The sequence below is a fragment of the Crotalus tigris genome, unplaced genomic scaffold, assembly GCF_016545835.1.
Source record: "Crotalus tigris isolate CLP2741 ecotype Arizona unplaced genomic scaffold, ASM1654583v1 scf7180000017741.1442986301:2390832, whole genome shotgun sequence".
Taxonomy (NCBI): domain Eukaryota; kingdom Metazoa; phylum Chordata; class Lepidosauria; order Squamata; family Viperidae; genus Crotalus; species Crotalus tigris.
In genome coordinates, this window is record NW_024096608.1 from 835,439 (window position 1) to 859,764 (window position 24,326).

The 24,326-nt window shown below is 47.7% G+C and overlaps 2 protein-coding genes across 3 annotated transcripts; both read right to left on the minus strand.

The window, feature by feature from the left end:
* Nucleotides 1-142: 142 nt before the first annotated feature.
* Nucleotides 143-4,562, minus strand: FBXL22 (F-box and leucine rich repeat protein 22). The gene is made up of 2 exons (XM_039340046.1): nt 1,962-4,562; nt 143-821 (listed from the first exon to the last, which is right to left on the minus strand). Exons 1-2 carry the CDS (start codon nt 2,294-2,296, stop codon nt 479-481), a joined length of 678 nt encoding a protein of 225 aa, XP_039195980.1. The 5' UTR covers nt 2,297-4,562; the 3' UTR covers nt 143-478.
* Nucleotides 4,563-5,192: 630 nt separating this feature from the next.
* On the minus strand, nt 5,193-22,756 carry USP3 (ubiquitin specific peptidase 3). 2 transcript variants are annotated; one of them, XM_039340044.1, is made up of 15 exons: nt 22,604-22,756; nt 17,989-18,049; nt 17,116-17,247; nt 12,146-12,229; nt 11,051-11,132; nt 10,299-10,381; nt 9,876-9,989; nt 9,366-9,479; nt 7,472-7,618; nt 7,029-7,135; nt 6,863-6,943; nt 6,648-6,766; nt 6,109-6,222; nt 5,947-6,014; nt 5,193-5,533 (listed from the first exon to the last, which is right to left on the minus strand). In XM_039340044.1, exons 1-15 carry the CDS (start codon nt 22,692-22,694, stop codon nt 5,368-5,370), a joined length of 1,563 nt encoding a protein of 520 aa, XP_039195978.1. In that variant the 5' UTR covers nt 22,695-22,756; the 3' UTR covers nt 5,193-5,367. The 2 variants fall into 2 exon arrangements, with proteins under 2 accessions (XP_039195978.1, XP_039195979.1); XM_039340045.1 differs by lacking the exon at nt 22,604-22,756 and adding an exon at nt 20,187-20,436.
* Between the last annotated feature and the right edge of the window lie 1,570 nt (nt 22,757-24,326).

Consider the following 24,326-nt stretch of genomic DNA (forward strand, 5'->3'; position numbering starts at 1 on the left):
GTGCCAAAATGAAACTGATCTTCCCAAGGAGGGAGGGAGGGAAGGAAGGAGGGAAGGAAGGAAGGAAGGTTATTTTATGTATAATAAATAATTTAGAGAACTATACATATGTAGAAAAATTAAGTCGGTATGAGTTGAGATATATGATTGTTGGATTTTAGTTGTGTTAAAAATGTAGCATGTATAACTAAAGGAGTATCTGAGGAAGGAAGGAGGGTACAAATATTGTCTTTTAATTTAGAAGCTCCATGTCCCAAAGTAATCCCTGCTAGTTTGAGAAATGGAACAGGCCACAAGTTCATCAAATGGTCTACTAAAAGGACAGTCTAAATTTTTGTTAGCAAACAGCCACTTTGCCACTTCCATGGCAGGTTTGAGTAGATAAGCTCCAGTACACGTTTTACATCTCTCTTGCAACACACACAGAATCTCAATCTGCAAACAGAAAGAACAGACTCCAGCTTGGCCGCTTGCTTGGCTAATGCCACAGCATTCTTTTGAAGCCTCTTTCCAAGGCCCAGACCCCTGGCCTTTTGTCCGGAATCATGTTTGCGCTTCTTTCTGCGCTGAGCACCAGGGACGGGCACATCTTCTGGACTCGCTGCACCCCAGCAGCTGTTATGTTTCTGCAAAAGTCCACGTGCAGAGTTTGTAAGGAATCGGCATGGAAAGCCACAGCTTCTAGGGTCTGGTCAGTGATCAGGACGCAATTTTCCAACTGGAGAGTCCGAAGACCCGGGCAGCTTTTGAGAAGCAGCACAATGGAATCGTCTGTGACGTGGCCACATCCAGAAAGCTTCAGAGACCGCAGGCTGGGGCACCTGAAAGTGGGAGCATGAAGGGTTACAAGGGGGAGGATGAGGGAAGTAAATTGGCCTCTTGCAGTGGAAGCCAGCCCTGCATCCTCTTCCTTCTCCCAGACTTCAGATCAACTCCTAAGCGCACGGGCGCACGCGCACACACACACACACACACACACACAGGCTTGTAAGGATTGTTTTGAATACTACAAAGCAAAAGGTCATGCCTGACTTGAGAGGGATGGTAAAGCCTGAACAGGATGAGAATTTATTCCATGTTCAGCACCTCAGAAGCTTTTCAGACTTCTCAAGAACTATTATGATTGCATCGTCTTCTGAGCAAATCTTAAATTAAGCAGAGAGAGAGATTAGCAGATCTGCTTCCTGTTTCACTCCTGGAGTAATTTCTCCTCCAGGCTATCGAGGATCAAGCGTATTTAGTTACATCTAAACCATAAAACAAGCTAAGTGGTTGTGTTGATAACTCACTGCATAAGGAAGTTTTCAATGAACAGAATTGATTACAGTTTACAATGTCATTTTTTGATTCATGATGTCTGTCCCAATACTTGTATTGTGCTTAGTTTAGTAGCAGTGATCAGCTTTTTAAAATAAAATTAATGAAACATATGAAAAATTACAACTGTTTTGACCCTTGTAAATTCCTTTTGACAAAAAATAGTTTTCATTGCCGTCCCTGCCCAGGATGAACACAAGTGTCACAAAGAAGACTGAGAGCTTCATCATTGACTGGGAGGGTTTTGCAGTCTCTTGTTCAGACCAGTGAAAGAGTTAAAGGCCGAGTCCCCAAAGTGAGGGAGCAGGAGGAGAAGGGGCTGAAAATCACGTGTCTCCAGCCAGGGGGCCAAGAGCCTCTGCTGAAATACGCTTGGAATGCCTGAGCACCGAGCAGCAGTTGGTGGCACAAGTGCAATGCGATTAGGACACACAGAACAAGCTTGTTTGAAAACTGAAATGCTTGATTTTACGCTTTTAACAATCCTTGAGGAGGGGGGACCTTCCTAGGGCACAGAAGTAGTTAAGGTGTGCCTGTAAACAAAACTGCTGTCTCATTTCTTGTGGGGGGCGCATCCAAAGCCATTCCCACAAGCAAGGCATAACCTAGGCTAAACCCACATATCGAGCAATATTTTTTCTTACCTGTTAGAAACCTGGAGTAAAAACTCATTCACCAGGTGTTTGTGTAGGCTGCAGATGTTCCTCTGAAGGTGGTTCTTCATCCAATCCTCCACGTTGCACACCTTGACTTGGCTGGAATGCCAGCAGATGGAAAGGTGCCGTAAGGCCGGTCCCAGGACAAAGTTGTCCTTGGTCAGTTCGGCCAGAGAGTGGAAGTGGAGCAAAGGCCACAGAGAGGCGTCCTGGAAGACCCTCCGCAGCCTGCGGCATGTCTGGGCCAAACTCTTCCGGCTGTTTTTGTCCAGGAAGGAGAAGAGGTGCAGGAGGCATTCCCAGTTCAGCTCCGTCAAACGCATCGCCCTCCGTGCCTGGGCAGCCAAGGCAGCAGGCTCACCACGAAGGGTTCGGGGCTTAATCAGCTTCCAAAGACTCCGGATCCCTTGCACAAATATGGTCTGGAATGGAAGCTATTTTTGGCTGCCAGCTGGGAGAGAAGTTTCCGAAAAAGACAAGGCACCAGCCTTCCTTTCGTGTCTCCCTGAGGAGGGAGCAGCATGGTCTTGCTTCAGCCAGTCTGGGCTTAAAAGGGCCAGTTGGCCACTTCTATGGAGAACTTGTCAGCTTCAGCTCAGGTCAATGGGACTCACTGAGAATCTAATTCAAGGGCAGAGAACCCCATCGACAGGAACAGGACTCGACTTTGGCGTATTTGTGCTGTCAACCAGAACTTCAAGGACATTGGGCTTCAAGAGTTCTCCAACCCTGGGCAGCTGTCACCAGCAAGGGAGAGCACACGGAGTGAGGCAGAGCAGGACAGACCCCTTGGGGCCCCTGGTCTCCAGGCCCTGCCCTGAGACTGCAGAAAAGGCAAGTCCTCTTTGGCGCTCACTTGGCGCAGCCTGCTGCTTTAAAGCCCGGGAGCCCCTTGGTTGGCGATGCCCCCATTTCTCAGCTGCTGCCCTTGACAGCGAGTGCCAGTCACCCGGCCCCAGTTGAGGCAAGGCTCAATTCTCCCCAGCCCAGAGAAGACAGGACTTCAGAGATAACGTGGAGAGGAATATATTTTAGGAGAGTTTCAACCGTGGTCAAGATCACCAACAAATGCGCTGAACACAACCACTCACCAAACGTATACATGAAAGTTAAATGGCCAACAAAGAAGCCCCCGGGCTGCACATGAGACTGAGAACGCAACACACACTGGAACCAGAGAGAATGCCCACTCCACAGACTGAGCACGAAGCTGGCCGTGTCCGGCTCCTCTACGGGATCTTCTGGGGCCACCAACCTTGAGTGGAGCTCTTTTGCAATGCAAATGTCCAGCAGAAGCAGGTGGCAGGAGGGGCCTGGGGAGCAAGCAGGCTGCAGGAGCCCTTCCGGCGACAACAGCCAAGGTGGCAGGGAGGTGAGGCCAGCATCGCCATTCCTGCCAAGGCCCCCTGTGGGGACAGCAGAGCTGATGTGGCTGAGAAAAAGTCCTCACCCTGCAAGAAGAGGGGCTACAAAGAGGGGCAAAAATCCAATACCGTTTCTGGTTGGGCTGCTTCACTCTGACCCAACTCACTGAGCAAAATCCAGTGGATCAACAAATCTCCACCAGGGAGAGAAATCCATTGTGTTGCCACAACTTGCAGGTTAATCTGTCCATTGGCAAGTTTGCAGGCCAGGCAGGGGTCAAAGGAAGAACGGCTTCCCTCCTTGTCCTTGCTGGGGGAAGAGTGGCCTGGCAACAGGGCTGTCCGCTTGGGAGGGTCTACACTGCCATTGGAAAGACCTTCTGCCCTCCGAGGGGTGCAGCTTGTAACAGGGAGGCTCAGGAGAGCCGAGTGAGAGTTAAGCACTGGGCTAACCTGAAAGGAGACACCCGGCATCTCTACAGCTGTCTCGAGTCGCCACCTGGCACAGGGCGACCCGTCCTCTCTGGCGTCTGGGGGGGGCACCCAAATGGGTGCAGAGGAGGCTCCAGGCTGCAAGCAGAGAAGCTGAGCTGCTCCTTCCCCAACTGGCAGTAGAAGAGCGCCCCCTGGTGGGAAGAAGTCTGCATTTTGGCCAAACAAAGAAAAACTCAGGAAAAGGGTCCAATTGACTGCAATGATACGCAACATGGGAACGTCACGTCACAACCAACTCACAAAATGGAATCCAGCTTCGATATTGAGAATCTGGGCTTCCTTTTCTCCCGGACCACTTAATTTTGTTTATACCGGCGTGGGGAGGGGGCAAGACTTCCAGAGAGTCCCTACTGCTTTTCTGTGATTCTGCAGCTCTGGCTCTTTTTTAATGCCAGGGAAGGGGAGGGCATGCTTCTCCAGGCAGGGCTAGCCCCAGGGGGGAGCATGTCCCTATTCAGCTACTGGCATATTCCACCTCATGCAACCCCCCCCCCCAGCCCTTGAGGGCTCTCCTCTCCTCTCCTGCTCCCCACTTCCCTTCTTGCATTGAGGAATTCTGCAGAATTCAAAATTTTACACCCATTTGGCTGATTGGAACAAATGCAACCAGGGACCTTTCTTTCACCCAGGCCAAACCAGCTTTTAAAAAGCCTCTTCCATGCAGGAGCCTTTAGAAAAGCGCAGCCTCAAAAGTCATCTCCCATCTCTTCTCTTCCAAACCTCCTCCTCTTCAGAGTTTCAGTTTCTGCGAGAGAAGAATAGAACACTCTACTTCTCGTCTTCTTTCAAATAACCTCAAGGCAGGAAGTCAGAGAGCGACATTGGCGAGTGATTCTAGAGACGGTGCTAGCAAAATGACTAGCCGATCCTGAATTCTGATTTTTGGTACCTTAATTGCAGCAGAATAGTAATTTCCAATATTCATATAAAGGATTTTTTTAAAAAAAGTTTCTATTACAAACAATGCAGCCATCTACTGAAGTACAATCTACAGACTAAAAAACAGCCTTCGGAGAAACAAAAATAGCAGCAGTTATATGGCCTGTTTAATGCAGCCCTGTTTAGTCCCTTAAAAAAAGAAAGGAGATTCCAAAGTCTGTGCCTGCATCCCGTTTGGGGGGGGGGGTGGAGTCGCTGATCCTGGGCGTTTCCTAACACAGCACGCAGAGTCGTGCTCATCAAAAGGATTCAAGTTTCCCTCGTGGAAATGTGCCTTTAGAAAGCAAACCAGAACATGGAGACAGGAAAGTCAAACATAAAAGTCACTCTTGAAACTATATATAAAATTTGTGTTTAAGCAGCACATCAGTATCTGCTGAGGTTTTGCCTTTTTTCTGGTGTAACTAACCACAAAGTTAGCTTGTGTCCATTTTTTTAATAAGTCAAATGCTACTACCGACAATGTAATAAAACTAGAACCCACAAAAAAAATTTGAAAAGTGCACAATGAAATCAAGAGTCTCGGATCAAGTATCTGTGGAGAACTGGAAATGTTTTGTCCATTGGACTTGATATGCACAGGGCGGAGAGAAGCATTAAAGTTTCTCGGATCCAGACTTAGCCTGGCGGTCCACATAGAAGAGGATGTAGGCCTTGGCTTTCGAGACTGTCTCCTCGTCCGTCAGTGTCACCGTGCTGTCGTTGAAATGGAACCAGCACCCTTCGTGAGTCGCGTATGCCGTGTAATGCCCAGAACCGACCCTGGAAATGCCAGCACCCAAAGTGTGAAAGGGAGGCCCCTTGGGCTGTGTCTGGAGCAAGTGGGCGGCTCGAGAAGGCAGCGGCCACACAAAGCCGGCCATCCAAGGTGGCCCCTTGCGCCAAGACTTTCCTCCCGCACTCGTCATCAATGCTCCCACGGGCTGAACCCTTCCAGTTCCTTGACACCTGTTCACAGAGAAGGCCCACCGAGGTGGCCACTCTGGGAAGGGAGGGAAGGCCACAAGGAAGCCACACCAGTTCTCGGGTGCCCTGCAAGGCCTTGGGAGCCCCTGTCCACCCTCCCTGCCACTCGAGGAGCTGATGCTTCTCTTTGCCCACCTCCCCGTCACATGTCACTGCATGCCAGGTTTTCAGAAGTCTAGGCCCCAACCCAGATCTTGCCAAGTACTCACCCTGACCCATGGTGCACAACCACTGCCGCAAGATCATAGAGGCAACTGTCTGGGCCGCTGTTTTCAGGCTGCACAAAGGGGGGGGGAGGAAGCCAAAGAAACTGAGTGCCCTGAAGCCTGGGCCCGTCCGCTCCCTCCTCTTCCCAGTCACGGGTGCTCTACCTCCAGCAAGTAGCACTTCATGTCCAGGCTGCACAGGGGGAACTCGACAAAGGTGTCCACCTTGTTCCTCAGGTAGGCCGTCCAGTGAAAGCGTTTCAGGTGCAGGCACAGCACCTGGGCATTAAAGGGACACACGGCACAAAAAGCCCTTAAGGGCTGCATTTGTCAAAACCCTAAAATTAAAGCCCAGTTTTGCAGCAGCTTTGGCCACAAGAGCACAGAAACACATTATTTCTGTGAGAGAGTAGAAGAATTTCATAATAACAGCAATTATTTATTTAATATATTTATATACCCCTTCCTATGAAATCTAAAGCAGCACACAAAATCTCACAGACATGCCAACAAAAGTACTGGAGTAAATGTCCTTTAGATGTCAAGATGTTCATTCACAGGTTTTATAAGACACCACATGAAAGCTCAAAAAACGGCTTTCATGCCTGGGTCCCTCCACAATGTTCACTAGAAGACATTACCAAGAACCTACAACTTGTCTTTGTGTACAACCCCCCCCCCCATTTTTACCAAGTGGCACTCACTTTGGGCAGCTTCTGCATCCAGAACTTCTTAGTTGACTTCTGTTTCTTCTTACATTTGTGACACATGTAAAGCTCCGAGTCATCAAGTTCTTCCAGGTCGGTGAAGCTACGGAGACAATCTGGAGCAGAGTTCAATGAAGAGGGTGAGTATCATTCACTCTTCAATAAAAAAAGACTAACGACAGAGACTGGCTAGCCGCTCCCTGAGAACGTACCCCGTAACGTGCAGATTGGTCCGTTCTCTTGGTTCTTGCTACGTTTGTTCCGGAACTGACTTGGAATATCTAGTGAGAGGTCTAAAAGCAAAGGCCTCGTGGTCAAAGTTACAAAGGAAACATTCCTTAAATACTTTCAAGCTGGGCATATTTTTAAACCCTTTACCTAGGAATGGATCAAACTTTCTGGATTCCGTGCCACATATCAAGCAGTTGACTTCATTCTGAAGGACACCTCCAAAGATAGTTGTGACAACGGTAGAAGTGCCGTTACTGAACAAAAAATGGGGAGAGGACTGTCAGGGCAGCAGGTTCCTCACCATGCCTTGTGCCCAGAATGTCTAATTATCCTATTGTTGTTCGAGCATTTCACCTTTCTACAAAACCAACCACGGGCAGAAAGAGGTAGGAGATGTGTGCTAAGTCACCACCCTTGCCCTTTCCTGCCCTCCTCCAGAGGACTGACGGACACCTTCTCTTTCTGCTCAGCAAGTCTGCCCACACAAGTTGCCCTCCATCACCGATGTGCCTCTATTGTGGGAGACAACCAGACGCTGAAAATGACCCCAGCCACCAAGTCCAAGCGAAGCCACAAAAGGATTCACTTACACGCAGCACCTGCTGCCGGCAGTGAGGCCAGAATCCTCCTGAGTGAAGACGGGGTGGGCAGCACCGTTGACCCCTTCCTGCAGCTCCAGGTGCAGATGGTCCAAGAGGTAGCGCATGAACTCATGGGCATCTTGCTGCTGGTAGCCCCTTAACAAAAGCAAACCTAGGAATCGACAGACTGACCACCAGCTCCTGCGCCCGCTGCACACAAGGAAGGTGGCAAGGCCAAGCTCCCGAAGGCCCGGGGCGAGCACAAGGAAGGAGACTTCTAAAGCTCAGACCACAGGAAGGACTTTTAAAGCTCTTCTTGGGAAGTTCTTCACTATTCAAGGAAAGAATCTTTCTAATGTGCAAACACAGACGTTCAAACTTCAGGGCACTATGCGATATACACGTTGTGCCTGAATGCACACGTGCAGGATGGGGACAGACTCTGTGTTTGTGTGTGAACAAAGCCTCTCAGGAAACCAAAGAAACAAAAGAGCTTCTCCACACTCAAGCCTTACACTGGCTGGAAGGGAAAAAGTTGAGCAGTAACCAGAAAGCAAAAAGATTAACAGATGTTTCTCTTCAAGGAAGGCCAGCCAGGAGATGGAGATGTTTAATCTATGCAGAGTGAAAAAGGACACCTTGTTTCCCTTAATCCAGATATTTTACTTTCAAGACAAAGAAAGGTGCATTTTAAAAAGAACCACTTCACCTAGTAGGCATCCTTCTCCAGAAAAAGCTTGAGGTACTGAAATATTTGTATTATCAATTTTGCAATGCATTGGGTTTTTAAAAACTATCCCGATCAGAGAGACAACCTGCCACGTCTTCCTGGGACACACAGTCCACTGGGACCATTTTCCCCAGCAGGACCCCTTCCAGAGTTCAAGGCGTCGGGCAACATTAGAGAAGGAAGGGCTGAGTTCTCAGTTGATGGGCTTGGAAATGGTTGGGGGGCTCAGGAGGCCCCAGAGAAGCTCCCTCCCACACCCCTCCTTGCCCTGGGACAGACAAGGTGACCTTAGCCTTCACAACCCCACCCTTGGCCGAAACTACACTACACTTCATTTTCTCCAAATCCCTCACTCATTTTGCAGTTCTGCAGGAGCTTTCTGTTAAACGCAGAGGAAGCCCCAGTGATGAAAAATCTGCTTGAGGGCGGGACTTGTGCTTTGCCCTCCGCCAGTTTGGGAGGGGGGGGGATTTTGGCCAAAGGCAAAACAAGACCAGGGCTTTGCTCTCCATCTGAAACAACCCATGCTAAACTTCCTTGATTCTCATGGGGGAGGGGATGTGCAAAGGGCAAGTGGGAGAGGAGGCTGAGAGCTGACACCGTCTCCCTCACACCGCAGGTATCCAGAGCAACCTTCCAGCACTGCCAATGGCATTAACACATCAACAGAACATCTTTACTAGCTGAAAATATGGAGTAACTTACCTTTCTGCCCAATTAATCCTAATATTGTTCAAGGTTCCTTTGAAAGAGGTTCAGGGGCCAAGACAGGGAGACCTTGGAGAGGAATGACACTTAGATTTACTGCTGTGAACTAATCGTCTCTTTTGACAGCCTGGGTGGAAAATGCTTCCTGCACCCAAGAATCAGCCTTTTTGCTGCCTTCGTTCAGCGTTACAGAATCTAGTTTAATGTGGAGAGAATCAAGGAAGTTTTGCCTTCTGGGTTTTGCTTCAGCCTTCTGGGACCTAGCATGCCCAAAGCAGAGCTCTGGGACTGGCTGGGATGCTCAACTGCAGCACGTCACTCGGCCTCAGGAACAAGGAAAGCTACTCTTAGCACCTCTCCTTCCGTTTGGGGGAAGATCAAAGCCTTCGAGCTGTCCTCCAAACAAGGCCAACACAAAGCTGCTCCTTTCAGAGACAGCAACTGATTCTCCAGAAATAGACTTACCTGAAGTTGGGCATGATTTTCCAAACAACGTAAAACAAGGATTCAGGGCTGAAGGCGGTTTGACTTCCTTGCCACAAAGCACACAGGGTCTTCCGGAATTCCTCCACCAAGGAACTGCAGAAGGAAAGAGATATTTATTCTTAGAAAGAAAACAACACTCTCACTACATTTGTGGCCAACTAACCACGGAGGATTTTTTTTACCCTACATTTTGTCTTGCATTCAGTCATGTCAGAGTCTCAGAGACTGCTATGGTCAATCCCTCCACTTTTCTGGGCAAGGTTTTTCCGAAGGGGTTTGCCATTGCCCCCTTCCTAGGACTGAGAGACAGTGACCGGCCCAAGCTCACAGATCTATGCCCAAGGCAGGATTAGAACTCAGTCCCCTATCTCTCAGCATACAACTAAGATGCCATCGATTCCAACGATCAAATGACTGAGGTCTCTTTCTCCGCCAGCTGTCCCAGTCTCCAGACGCTGGGACCCTCCGCTTCCAGGCTCAAGCACTCACACGCTGCCCTCGCCTTGGCTCCGCGTGTGGTAGGTCCGCCGGCCTGCAGTCTTTCCGTTCCGAAGTTCCACCGCTGGCAGCTCTTTGAAGTAGCAGCAGAACTGTGGAATGTTACTGTAGGGAAGAGGACAGATGTGCCGGACAGATGTGCCGGAAGGGCCATTCGGCCCTCAAGAGCTCATTAACCATCCATGCTCCGAAAGTGCAGGAAACGCTCCTGCCCATGAACGCTACAGGGCAGAGACGGCTGTGATACACAGAGGCAAAAGCGCTTCTGCGGGAGGAGAAAAGACTCTGGCATGGACAGACCCACAGCAAGCAGCCCCCTCAGGGGCACGGGGGTCTTCCTGTACATCACCGAGTGCCGCAAAGGGGAGTCCGCCAGTCCCAAAGGGGAAAGCCCCATTCCCAAATGAGGGATACCTGAGGGACTGAAGGATGGCATTCATGAAACACGTGTTCCCCAAGTTCCGAAGACCCGTTGCGCACAAGCTTGTGGGGCTCCCCTGCGAATCAGGAAGATCACTATGAGTTGACATACAATAAGCCGCCAATTTTCTTTAACCTCCTTCTAAAGGGACATTACATCATGACACAAAAGAGACTCCTTTGCCAACTTCTAAAATAATCATATGTGTCTCATTACTGTTAGTCAGTTAGAGAATTTAGAGCACAGAAAATGATAATTTAATTCAAACTTCAGAATGTTCAATAAGTACCCCTGACATCACACAAAATCAATCAGTACATTCCCATGTTCCTAGCTTTGTTGAATTCTCTGATGCCATGAGAAAATGTAGACTCCCCCCAGACACACCCCCAGCCCTTCTCCTGCGGGTGGAGGAAGAACCCCCAGCAATGGGCTCCAGCCGGCTGCCAGGCTCCAGCCTGGGGGAGCATTTGCCACATATGAACTTCAAGGCTGAATTAAATGGCACTTCATTATCTGGCCTACTCCAGATTAAGGGCTGATACAAAGTAAGCATATTTTTCTCAGCTGAAAGTGAATTATTCAGAGCCTTTGGCATTCAAAATTGGACCCTGAGTGCTGCCAACGCTCAAAGTATCGCTCAGGGGGCCGATTAAATGTTAAAGCCCAAGATAGTTTTTTGGAATTAGCTCCAAAGCTGCTCCTTCAAAGTCGAGGGCAGACAAATCAAGGAAACCAAACTTACGTTTACTTTTAATAATTTGCTGTTTACAGAGGCACTTTCAAGTTGTTTTCTTTTCCTATGTCGGTCTACTGTAAAACCTGAGCTGTGGAAGAGAATAAACGGACGATTTAAGACATGTTTAACAATACAAAGAGAGCAAACTATATATCACTTAAGGCAGGAAGGGTTATAGGCATTTTATAATAAAGAAACATTTTTAAATGGCCTATTACACTTGGAATGTTCCACAGAGATTCATCCTTAATTTGATGAACACGCTAGAGTACACCCTAAAGCAGTGGTGGCGAACCTATGGCACGTGTGCCCAGAGGCAGCACTCGGAGCCCTCTCTGTGGCACACATGCCGTTACCCCAGCCTTGCCTCCTCCTGTGACCCCCTCCTCACCAGCAGCCACCCTGGAGGAGAGTTGCCCCCGAGCGTGGCCCACACTGAGCAGCGCAGCCACGGGCATGGCAGCCAGGCAGCGTAGACAAGACTCTGCCCTCACGCCCCATCGCGCACAGTTGATGCTGCGGGGTGCGGGCAGAGGGCATGGCTGCTATGGTGCTGCTGGGCTGCCTGGGCGATCTGCGGTGGGCCCTGGAGGCGGTGAGTGGCCCTGCGGGTAGGCGGGGTGGGGGCAGGGCAGGGGCGCGGCCAGTTTTGGGGCAGTCTCTAAAAGGTTCGCCATCACTGCCCTAAAGCCTTTGATCTAAAATAAGTTTTTTTTTAAACTGGACTATCCGTTCTCCCACTGGGCGTCTCTGGGCCAAGAAGGGCCTTTCCAAACACCAGGACATGTCTCATCCAAGCCAGCCACCCAGAATCTCACAAACGTCTTCTGTTCTCCAGTCCAAGGAATCCCCATCCAGAGCATCTCAGCTCGCCATTCACTGTGGGGATGTCCCAGGCAGAGGCCACGGCCACACGCGGGAACATCTGACAGGAGGCAGTCGCTGCCCCGATTCATTTCAGGGACGGTTCCTAGAACTCGCCTCCCAGATGGCATCCCAGGACACACGTTGTCCATTGACAACGCAATTCACGAGGCCAAGAGGCGGCTCAAAGGAAACCCTGCCGCAATGTCCATCTTCAGACAAAGAGAAGCTGCTTACTTTTCCAAGTTCTGTAGATGCTCTCGGACTTTCTGCACCAGGCCTAGCTTGGTATCATTCACTACAAAGTCATCGCAGCGATAACTGTGGAAAAAACACAGAACAATCAAAGAATGACCACCGCTGGTTCCCCGGCTGCTGAACTGCGAATGAAGAGGGGGCGGCGAAGAGGACAAAAGACAGCCTCCTTCAAGAAGGATGAAGCACAAAATGCTGAAACAGCAGAAGCAAAACACAATAGCCTGGGTGTAGCTACCCATCCTCTTCTTCCAGATACTGAGCAGAGCTTTCCCCCATCCCAAATTCTTTTCCAACCAATTCTCTGATTCCCGGGCAAGCTCAGTCCTCAAAGATCCTGCTTGGTCTTTCTGCCAATCTAATACTTTGAGAAACCAAATTGCTCCTTCCTTGCTCCCTCGTGAACAGCCCCAACTGGCAAGTGGCTCTGTGATTCCTCGGGGCTCAGCTTTTACTACCACATTATGGCCATCAGCTGACTGGCTGGATGCAGCAATCGAGGCACTGGGGAAGCTGCTCCAGGTGAGCAAGGAAAGGCAAGTGGTGGACTTATAAAATATTTGCAGCCAACAAAGATGGTGCGATGTGGACAAGAGGCAGAATGTTCTCCCGAGATAACAAGTGTTCCCCTTTTTCTGGTTACTGCCAAGTGTTTTCCTTCTCAATTTTTTTCAGCAACGCTTTTCAGACTTGCATCTTTTGATTCCTAATTATGGTCCAAAATAAAGTCTAACTCACAGGCTGGAGACTAAATACTTTGTAGAGAAAAACAAAATGTATGCAAGAGCCCTGTTAATGCAGTTGACCTTTGTAGCCTTTAATTTACACATAAAGATTCTACTTCAGCAGTTCTGGGGAAGACATCATCCGTGCCAAGAGAAAGAAGCTGCCTCCGCAATGAAGGGAGCACTGGAGGTACCAGGAGCTGCAAAAATCAAGGCTCCGTTGTGCGTTTTAGAAGATTGGAACATTTAGGTAACAAGCAAAGGCCCAGAAGACGGGGGGGGGGGGGGAATCCTCATCAGTTCTTCAACAGACGGGGAATTCCTCTCTTTACCTGGTTTCCTGAAAGTGGAACTTCTGCCCTCTTCTCTTTATTGTTTATGTTTTTTGTTTATGCTTTTCAATCAGTGGTATGGGTACCACCTGTGGTACATTGGCACCTAGCAGGTGGTACATGACCATCCTAGAAAATTAGCGGGGGAGGGGAATGAGCTGAACCAGTGGCAGCACCGCACAAGCCTGAGCGAGAGACGGCTGGAGCTGCAGGGCTGTCAGGGCTCAGCGGAAGCGCCAGGATCAGTGCCAGGCTCCAGCTGGAGCTCAGCGCTGATCCTGGCACTTCTGCGGAGCCCAGAAGAAGCACCGATCAGCTGGAATGTTGCAGCATCTCCAGGGTCTTGTGATTTACATTCAGATGCTTGGCAACTGATTCATATTTATGACGGTCACAGTGTCCCTTGCTAGGCGACTGGTGGTACTCGGATATTGCCATATCCTAAAAGTGGTACAATGGGTGAAAAGGTTGAAAAGCCCTGTAGTAAACTACCATTTTCTGTTTTAGCCTATAAACTATAAATGAACTTTATAGTTTATAGCAGGATCAGTTAAAGCAGGATCAGATATTGATTTGAACTGATGTCAAATCAGTTGTCATTCCTCAAAGGCTTCGTCTATCAAACTGACCTTCAGAAAGCTTGCTTGGCAATCAACAGACAAAACCAGCAGAGCTATATAAGACATTGCAGGAAGTACTAGGTAATGTAATGTTGGAACTTTATAATGAACTTCTTTCTGAAGCCAAGATACCAGATTCGTGGACCGAAGCTCTTATTACTCTCATACCAAAGGAAGAAACGAAAACACAGAAAATAAAGAACTACAGGCCGATTTCCCTACTGAATATGGACTACAAAATATTTGCATCAATAATGGCGGAAAGACTTAAAAAGTTTTTAAATGAATTTATACAATCGGATCAAAATGGCTTCTTACCCAAAAGACAGATTAGAGACAATATGCGAATTATATTGAACACACTAGAATATTATGAAACACATCCCGAGAAACAGATGGCATTGGTGTTCCTGGACGCACAGAAGGCATTCGACAATGTGAACTGGCAATTCATGATAAGCCAATTACAGACTATGGATTGTGGGGAGAAATTTATAAATGTAATCAGAACAATTTATAATAAGCAATCAGCCAAAGTAATGATAAATGGAGATATGACTGAGAAGATCAACATTATGAAGGGAACAAGACAGGGCTGTCCCCTATCTCCACTGTTGTTTGTTCTAACATTAGAAGTATTAAATAGACATATAAGACAGAATAATGACATAAAAGGGATGAAAATTAAGAGGGAAAAATATAAGCTACAAGCATTCGCAGACGATTTAGTATTTATTTTGGAGGAACCATTAGAGACAGGACCTGTATTAATAGAACAAATAGAAAAATATGGTGAGGTAGCTGGGTTAAAAATTAATAAAGATAAAACCAAAATGTTACTGAAAGATATTACTGAAAAACAACAACAACAAAAAAGAACTGGTGGGAAAATTAGATATACAGATTGTAAAGAAGGTAAAATATTTAGGGATCCACCTGACAGCAAGATGCACAATAATTAAAGAGGATAATTATCATAAATTGAAAAGACAAATTGAAGTAGATTTGGATAAATGGAAAAATGTACAACTATCATTAATGGGAAGGATTGCGATAATCAAAATGAATATATTACCACGATTGTTGTTTTTGTTTTCAACAATACCAATAAGATTAGATAAGAAATATTTTGAAGGGCTTAATAAAATAATAAAATAATCTTGAAATATATTTGGCAGGGAAAAAAGGCAAAAAAAAAAATGTTACAAGATACAAGATTGAGAGGTGGGTTTGGTCTACCTAATTGGGAATTGTACTATCAGGCTGCAGCATTATCATGGATGAGAGAATGGATCTTACTGAGGAATACAAGATTATTGACATTAGAGGGACATGATTTACAGTTGGGATGGCATGCTTTCATATGGTATGGAAAAAACAGAATGCATAGCTATTTCCAGAGACACCATATAAGGAATTCCTTATTCGTGGTCTGGGAGAAAGTAAAGAGAAAGCATTATCTGAAAATTCCAAATTGCTCTCAACTATGGAGGCGCTAATACACCCCAATATGTTTAACATGGGAAACATTATAAAATATAAAGACTTACTAATAGATATGGGGGAGTTGAAAACCAAACAACAATTAGAGGAACAAGGAATAAAGATGGAATGGTACATAAGAACACAAATACAATCTAGATATGAAAAAGATGTTAAAATAGATGGTGTTAGTTTGGGGACAACAGAGTTAGATGAAATACTCATAGAAACGGAAGAAAAATGGATTAAAAAATGTACAGTTATCTACTACATATGGAGTTAGAGGAGGAATAAATGAAAGAGACAATGATAAAATGGACAAGGAATTTTGGATACACAATTGAATTAGATAGATAGCAGCAACTATGAGAAAGAAACTATAAATTGACAATGGCGACTGCGTATAAAGAAAATATGTACAAAATGTTTTACAGATGGCACATGTCTCCAGAAAGATTAGCTAAAATGTTTAAGGACAGGTCTATGAAATGTTGGAAATGTCATCAGACACCAGGTTCCTTCTACCATATGTGGTGGACATGTGTAGAAGCTAAAACTTATTGGAATGTAATTAGAACATGGATAGAAAAGATGATACAACAACGTATAGAACTAAGACCAGAGATATTCCTGTTGGGTATTCTACCAGGGAAATACAATAAAGAGAAAACATATTTAATTATTCATATAATTACGGCAGCCAGGATTGTGTTTGCACAAAATTGGAAAACACTGAAAGCCCCCCCAGAGGGAGAGGTGATTGGGAAAATACTGGAATGTGCAGAAATGAATAGACTAACAATGACAAAGATAAGACAGAGTCAGACTACTATGAAATCTGGGGAACTTTTTATGATTGGCTGAAAAGAGAATATGGTTAAAAGATAGTTAACATCAATTTAGATGGAAGGAGGAGGAGCAGATAAGGAGGGAAATCTAGGCAACACAGTATTGAATAACTGGAGGTTGTATAAATATTTATAGAAATATATACCGAGAAGGTTAGATAAATAGAAGTATTAATGCAAGAGAAAATTAATCTTATTGTCTATAATACAGATAGGGAAATTTGGAGAGAGGAGTTGCTCAGACATTACCCCTGAATTGTATCTGAAGAGGGATGAGAGGGAAGAAAGGAGAGGAGAGAGAAAAGAGTAAAGGAGGGGAGAAGGAAGTCGGAAGGTTGGAGGAGACGTGGGGAAAGGGGAGGAGAGTGGTGAAGGAAAGAGGAGAGGGAAGTAGGGAAGAGAAGAAAGGGAGAAAGAAGGTAGAGAAGAAGGAGTGTGGATACAGTGAAAGGGGAAATAGGCGAGCAACACCAAAAGTCATGTGGATGTATTTATTTCATTTTATTAAAAGTATCTTATACATGTATGTAAAAAGGATGTATGTTAACATCTGATAAATATCACGATATATGTATGTATGTATGTATGGGGGAGACTTTGGAAAAATAAAAAATAGTTATAAAAAAAAGAAAAAAAAAGAAAGCTTGCTTGGATGGGCATTTGGGGCTCAGGTTTAAACAAAATAAACTTAGAGTCCCATTTGAAGAAGTACAGAATTTCAGTGAATTGGGCCAGAATGTTCCTTAATCCAAATGACACTTAAAATTACTTGCTGAGCGCCAAGAGGTTCAAATAAACATAACAAACAAGGAGCAAGGAAACGCCTCAAGCTGAGGTGGGAGCCGGGAGCCAGTTTAGCCTCTCACTATGTCGCCTCCAGTACGGCACCCTCTCAGTCTCTACCCCCCCCCCCGCCATCACTTAGTTTGGTAGCTGCTGACTTACCAGTAGGTACTGTAACTACTACAATCCATGCACACCATGTGCTGGATCTTTTCTTGCTTTTCTGCTTTCTTATGGTTCATTAAAGAAACTTGAGCATCTTCATAATGCTTCTTTGCGTGGCCATTTACATACCTTAAAGGACCAAAAAAGAAACAAAACTGAGATTTTGGAAGCCTTCCCCACAAAAGTGGTTGCCTTCTCTAACTTGTAAACAGGCTTCAAGGGCAATTGCATTAGCTCCCTTTTAATATTGCCCAATTTCTTTCAGTACAGCTCAGCAGGACGTGTGAAAATGGTGCAGAGATTGGAAGGGGTCTTTGGTCAGTTTTGTTGGGCTTATATTCCTGCTTGCCGGTCCAAACAAAGGAATTTCAAATATTTTGATAAAAGTCAGTAAGGTTATTTTACCTCCCCCATTTTGAATAGCAATGCGAAGTGTTTTTGCCCTCAGAAGCATGCAAATGGACAGCTGTTTTTCAGCAGCCGCACAAAGCAGGTGCAGGGGTCCATCCTATCCCCAAAGCAGGGCAGTCTCATGGAAACTGGGGACAGACGACTGTTCCCTGACTGAACCCTCAAGCAGTTCTCCCAAATGTGGACAGCAACATGTTCTTAAATATTACTGCACCTAATCCTTGTATACCACACAACTCTGAAGCAAGGGACATGACTACAGTTGGAATCTTGGCCAGCCTTCCCCAGATGTGCTTGTGGGCCAAACTGCAGGAGTTTAGTCCAAACAGATGTGGCAACAACAAAATAAGGACAACTGGTCTACACCAAAGTCCTTCTCAAGATATTGCTGTCCCAGGCCACAAAGCAGTGGGGAGATTATAAAAAAAGCACTTCCGGGAGCTTGTGTCCTGCACTCACCTTCCACAGTGGACACTTGAGCAAGTCAGACAGATCCAAGGACTTTTGTTAGAGCGGCACACTATTGGGGTAAGAAGAAATCAGACAAAAATCAGTTACACAAGATGACATTTCTGCTCCAGAAAACTAGTAAGGAAAAAACTGTTATAAGAAGAATCACGCTGTATGGACTTTAAAATTAAATATTCAGTAATTATATAAGAGGCAGGTGGGATATAAACTTAAGATTTTTCCATATGAAATATTTTCATTTGCACACTCCTCTCCCTCATCAAATTTTAACCACTTGAGTTTGGTGTATTTAATGCTCAGTACTATGGTCAAAATAAAATAAAACCAACCACATAATTAGCACTGTAATACAGTTATAGTAGGTAGATTATGAGTTATTTGAGGAAGCTAAACTGAGGAATCAAAGTGAACACCGTACCAGATTTAAAAGTGGAACCCCAGTCACAACAGATCAACCAGAACATTAAGTGGAATGCCCGAATGTATACTCATTATGTTAGGGTATCAACAACTGCACAGCATGAGGAAGACTGCACAGCTATATATTGAAAGGACAGAGAAAACAGCCTTTCGAACAACATCCTGGCCCTTTGGCTACCTTCCACCTGGGGAAGGCAGACGAGAGTCCATGAACCATTGGCTAACTCTCACTAAATCTCCCAACAGCCACTGGAGCTTAAAATCTAAAACAAAAGACTTGACTTTGAACGGTTGAAGCTATCTTGTTTTTAAGAGTATTTGTCTCTCAAGTGCAAAACACCCCCAACCCCAATTAATGGCAATTTGTCAGTTCTTATATATCACCAAACTATAGTTAAGCTCCATTAACTGGGTGTACTGGAAAAAGATATGACAGGTAGCACTTTTCACAGATGACTACCTGGACTTAACTATTTGATTTCCTATCAGAGAAGGCATTGCAGATTTTCTCCAAGACTATATGAATTCTGTGGCAGTAAGTTCTTTTTAAGTCTAAGAACAGCATCAAATACGCGTCTAGGAGGGATGTGGTAAAAACTAAAATCCATGATGGTGTAAGGAAGCCTGGAGTCACATCCTCCTTTTCAGCAACTTCCTGTTAACTGAGTAATTCAGAAAGTATATTTTCTATTGCATAATAGAAAAGAAACAATGCCACTACTCCTACAAGACTCTGAAGTGCCCAAATGCCCTTCATGAAGTGCCTCTATTAGTTGCAATTAATAAACCATTCCTTGTAAAAGGTGAAAATATGTTGTCATTATGAGCTGCTCCCTCCAGGGAGGACTCTACAGCTGGGGTGCAGAAGCCGGCAATGTTGAACAACCCAGAGGAAAACTGCTGGCTTCAAACTCTAATCCAGAATCCCCACCAGCTGTGCCTTGGATGGTGCCTTATTCCCTCCGTTCAGAGTCTGAGTAATTGTGCTCAACCTTTGGACTCACCTGGATATCTCACCAAACCTTTGTTTGGTTTTTGTGCCGGGCAAACAAGAGGGCAGCAGCAGCAACTATAACACTCACTCTGGGTTCTGCTGGCACATCCTGAGAAGGAAAGTATGTGCCACTTCCTTGTGGCATGCCTCTCCAGTATTTCCCCAAGAATGAAATGCTGACCGGGACAAGCCCGGCCCCCAGCAGCCACAAAAGGGAACCCGTATAACCGTTCCAATGCCTTGTGCCTTGTCTCCCCAGCTCGGAAGGTGGCACACAGTGGCCACACCAGGGCTGCACTAGTAGAAGAGTGGCGTGGCTTATTCAACCGTCAAGAAATGCCACCCCATCTACAAATGAACCCATGGCCTGGGAAAAACACTCATCTCCTCCTAAGTTTTTCTTTCACTTGTTCCTCACCTGCCTGTTTTGCCCTGGAAAGGAGGGAGACACTGCAGAGGGTTAGAAAGCCCCGGGTTCTTTGTTTTGAGGGGTGGGGGTGGGGGGGGTCTCACAAGGCAAGTATTGTGATGCTGCTGAGTGGAAACAGAACTAGGCAACATTAATAGCTTCCAAGAGAGCAATTAAGGTCAAAGTGTAACCAAATGAGGGCTGCATTCATCCACATTGTAAAGGAGCCAGGACAAAGGTGAAGGCCATGTGCTTTCTTATTCCAAATAGAATGCATTAAGAAGTCATCCTGAAAACAGCTTAATCTGTGTGGCAAAAATTTAACCTTTGTGGCCAAAAGACTTTACATATAAACAGGCTTACCAAAATCTTTGGCAGAGAAGAAAGTGGGCCCTCTCAGTGCTGCCTAGGTCCTCTTACTTTCATCAGTGAAACATTCTGACTATCTGCAGCTATTGAGGAGATGACGACGTTTAAGAAAGACCAGCAAACTCCAGAACTGAAGACCACAATCAGCTAACGCAGTAATTGTAGATTTTCTTTGCTATATGGATACAAACCCTAGGAGAGTACAGGACCTTCCATCACTACTATTTAGTTTTGTAAATGAAGGCTGCAGCTCTGACCTAAATATGAAATCTCTCTCAGCAAGCACGATGGAAGAGGTTCAGTAACAGTTTCATCTCTGCAGGTAGAAGCACCTGGGTGGCCTTTTCCAGGCTGGGAAGCCCTGCAGGTCTGGCCTGACTAGTGGTGTGGAAGGCAGAGAGGGAAGCACCCTGCTGGGGGTGGGGGGGTGGATTACAGAAGAACCCCAGAAGTTTGCAGCGGCAGCTACGGTAGTACTGTGGCCAAGAAAACCACATGGATGTATCCATAAAGTCACCCACAGAGGCCTATTTTTTTTTAAAAAAAAAAATGTACTCCATTAAAAGCTCATTCCTACAACATCCTGCAATGGACCACTCACCACGCCTGGGCCAGGTTTTCACTTGGCAAAAGTTAATCGACTCGGAAGGTAGCAGACTAGGTTACAAGATGGACAATTCTTAAACTAATTCAATGGACATCATCCTAATCAGCAATGGGGTCATTTAAATCCATCTGTTAACATTTTCCCAGTGCAGCAAAACCACTCCAAGGCCTTGATGTTTATACAGCACCAAGACAAGCTTTTTAAAAAATTTCCATAAATTATAATGCAATTCAGCTTCTCCAAATTAGGAAAACATCTTTGTATTGTTTGTCATCAGAGCAAGGAAAACATCCAAGAATTTCACACTTTAAATTCCTTCCTTGCGGAACAAATGAGAGGGTTTTCAAAGAAAAGTTGTGAAATTTCCCTTTAAAACTCCCTAAACAGAAGGCAAGTTTATTCATTCTGGCCCAGAATGTCATAGCCTCATGCTACAAAACTACCCAAAGCACCATCAAAAGTATAAATTATTCAACAATTATTTAGGCAGCCCAAAAACAAAATTTAAATGTTGATTATGTAATTTTTTATGATGTAGCTCTTAATAAGGATTCTCTGAGTTGAGATATTAAGAACGTTGCATTACCTATTCGTTACTTTCCTTAATCGCAAAGAATTTTAGGCAGTATACAGGATAGAAAACATAGAAACAAAATACATCACAATATAAAGAACAAATAGTAAACAGCAGCACAACTGAAACGGGCTGATTATTTTCACCCTAAGCCTGATTTCCAACAGATAACAACTATTTTTGGCACAAATGTGTGCTCCGATACATTTGCTATTATCTTAATACAAAACATAAAGTTTACAAACATTAAACTATTAATTGGCCAAGCTGTTCTCCCTTATAAAATCTATCAGCGGATATTTCTTTGCATTAATTCATTTCTTGGAGATAAAATTACCCTTCATGATTTGTAAGGGAAAAGTGAAAACCCGATTCAGATACTCTGCATACTTTTAAGTCTTTTACTTCTAAACTACACACTGAGGAATTACGGGGCATAACGCCCTTTACCTTCCGACGTGGCTCCCAAAACCGAACAAATTAAGCGCAAAACATACAAGTGGGGCATAACAGAAACCGAAGCAGCAAGCGGGAAGCCACGACGACGATCCTGACCCAGGCGAGGGCAGCATCGGCAGCGGCATCACCGGCGCTCAGCCAGGGCAGGAACGAGGGAGAAGCAGCCGCACCTGCCGGGAGGGGACTCGGGATTCAACGGCGGGAGCCCCGAGGACGGGCCCGGCTGTAAGAGCGGAGTCCGCCCAAGAGGCCACCAACCCGGCCGAAGGAACGGAGCCGCCTCTGCCCCCCCCCGATGACCGCTAGCCCCCCTGGGCCGCTCCAGCCGGGAGGCGCCTTCGGATCGCCCCGCCCCCACTGCGGTCACCCGCCGGTCACCCGCCGGCCAGCCCACCTCACAGGGTTGTTGTTTGGGGGGAAAGAGAGGGAAGGGAGGGGGAGGAGTCTTTGCCGTCCCGAGCTATTTATAAAACAGGCAGGAAAGGAAATAATTCAGTTGCCCTGAAAAGTATTCCTGGGCGAGGAGGGAGGTGGGAAGGAGGGAAGCATCGGGGGGCGAAGCGGGGGGGATGGACAGACTTCAACTCCCACAAGGCCCCGCCCGGCCTCGCTCGCCCAGCCGCCCGCTCCCGGGGAGAGCCGGGGGCGCCGAAACAAGGCCGGAGCCCCGCTCGGAGGGGCCTTTATGACAGCACGCCGCTCCCCCGCCGTCCCGGCCGAGGGCCCGGGGGCGCCGCGGGCGGGGATGATGGGCGCGGGAGTCGCACTCACCGCTGCAGCACCACGAGGAGGGCGAGCCCTGCGGGAACTTGGCCGAGTCGGGCGCGAGGCAGACACTGCCGCCCAGGTGGGGGCACTCCATGGCGGCGCCGCCGATGCCCGCCGGCCGCCTCCGCTCCTCGCCCTGCGTCGCCCGACGCACGCACGCACGCCGACGCACCGCGCCTGCGCCGGCCGCGGACACGCCCACCCGCGCGCCAGCCCGGCCGGCCGCGCTCAGCCCGCCGGGCTTCCCGCGCGGCCTCCCCTCGCGCCGGGCCGAAGAGGAGGGCGGGGCTGCTTGTGGCCGCGGGGCGCCCCCCGCGGGCCCCCTCCCTCCCTTCCCTCCCGCGCCCGCACCGCCCGGCCTTCGCACGGGCGCCGGAATTGCGGGCGCGACCCTCGGCCGCCTTTGTGCCGCGCCTCGGAGGCGGCGGCTGCGGTTCCCGCGTGGCCGCCAGGGGGCGTCTGGCCGGAGGGCCGCTTCCCCCCCTGCCCGCGCCGGTTCTCCGCGGAGGTGGGGCGCTTCCCGCTGCTTTGGGACTTGCGGGTCTGGCCCGGCGGAGGCCCGTGGGCGAGCTGCGGGGTCTCGCCCGGCAGGGCTTTGGGCAGCGACCCCCGCCCGACCTGAGCGCCCGGGACCCTCGAGCGGCAGCTTCCCGCTGGCGGCGCCCCCGCAGAGGCTGCGGCCCCGAGGCCGGCGCGGCTTTGGGCCGGGAGTCTCGGTGGGGCGGGGGGGGTCGCTCTCCGCACCGCCGGCCCGCCCTGCGCCCCCCCCCAGCCCCGTCCTCGGCTTCAGGGCGCGCCGAGCTCCGCAGCTTCTTCCCTGGGGCCGGTCGGCGCTCCGTGTTGCCAAAACAGCTCCCTCCGCGGCCGCCGCGTGTTTCGGGTAAACCGCGCGCCGGGATGATGGTTGCGTGTCCTTTGTTTAACCAACTCCCCCCCCCTCCCGCTTCTCCCCACGCGCCGCTTCTCCGGCCGCTGCAATTCATTTCGAGGAGGAGGAGGAGAAGCGGCTGCTCTTTCCGGCGGCTCCCGGGATTTTCCTGGCCGGGTCCAGCGCCAGAGCCCCGACCTCGCCTCCGCCGCTCCGGGTGAGCCACCCGGCCAGCCTCTCGTGGAAACACATCTGGCCGAAGAAGCGGCCACTAATGACAGTGGCCAAAACCCAAACCTCAAAATGAATAACTGTCCACCTTTCAAATACTCCCTTATTTTTTGCTCCAGTCCAGGCTATAAAAAGATGCTTCGAGTTCAGAATTAGTTTTCCCTGTTTATTTTGGAAGGGTGCCCTGGAGTTGGTCTCAAGCTGTGAAAATGCCCATTCAAAACCCCGTAAAGCTCTGGGTCGGAGGGTTGGCTGCCCTTCGCTAACCGTTCAGAGACTCTTTTCCTGGGCCCAGATCAGCCCCAAAGCTTGGCAGAGTATCCCGATGGTGCTCGGTGGTTTACAGCAATCCCAAAACACCAGGAATCCTTGCAAGGGATCCGATCCCTGGATCCTTGTAAAATCTTTCCAGAAATAGCATCACCTGGAAAATGTGCAGCCCCAGGTCTGAGGGCGTCAGGTAAGGGAAGACTGTGCTGGCCAAACAGGTGCCAAGCCACGTTGCTTGTGTCAGAGTGGGTAGGAAGTATGGGAGGTGAATCTTCACAATTAAAAAAATAATACTGCATCGGTATAAAAGAATTAATAACCAAATTTATTTATTTATTAAGATTTATAGACCGCCCC

Excerpts from the sequence above, each read along its gene's own strand:
- FBXL22 (XM_039340046.1), bottom strand. The coding sequence starts at position 2,296 with ATGCGTTTGACGGAGCTGAACTGGGAATGCCTCCTGCACCTCTTCTCC. Across the intron at positions 822-1,961 it reads TTACTCCAGGTTTCTAACAG|GTGCCCCAGCCTGCGGTCTC; the intron begins GTAAGAAAAAAT and ends TCCCACTTTCAG.
- USP3 (XM_039340044.1), bottom strand. The coding sequence starts at position 22,694 with ATGGAGTGCCCCCACCTGGGCGGCAGTGTCTGCCTCGCGCCCGACTCG. Across the intron at positions 10,382-11,050 it reads GCAAATTATTAAAAGTAAAC|GGGAGCCCCACAAGCTTGTG; the intron begins GTAAGTTTGGTT and ends CCTGATTCGCAG. Across the intron at positions 6,223-6,647 it reads GGATGCAGAAGCTGCCCAAA|GTGCTGTGCCTGCACCTGAA; the intron begins GTGAGTGCCACT and ends TTTAATGCCCAG.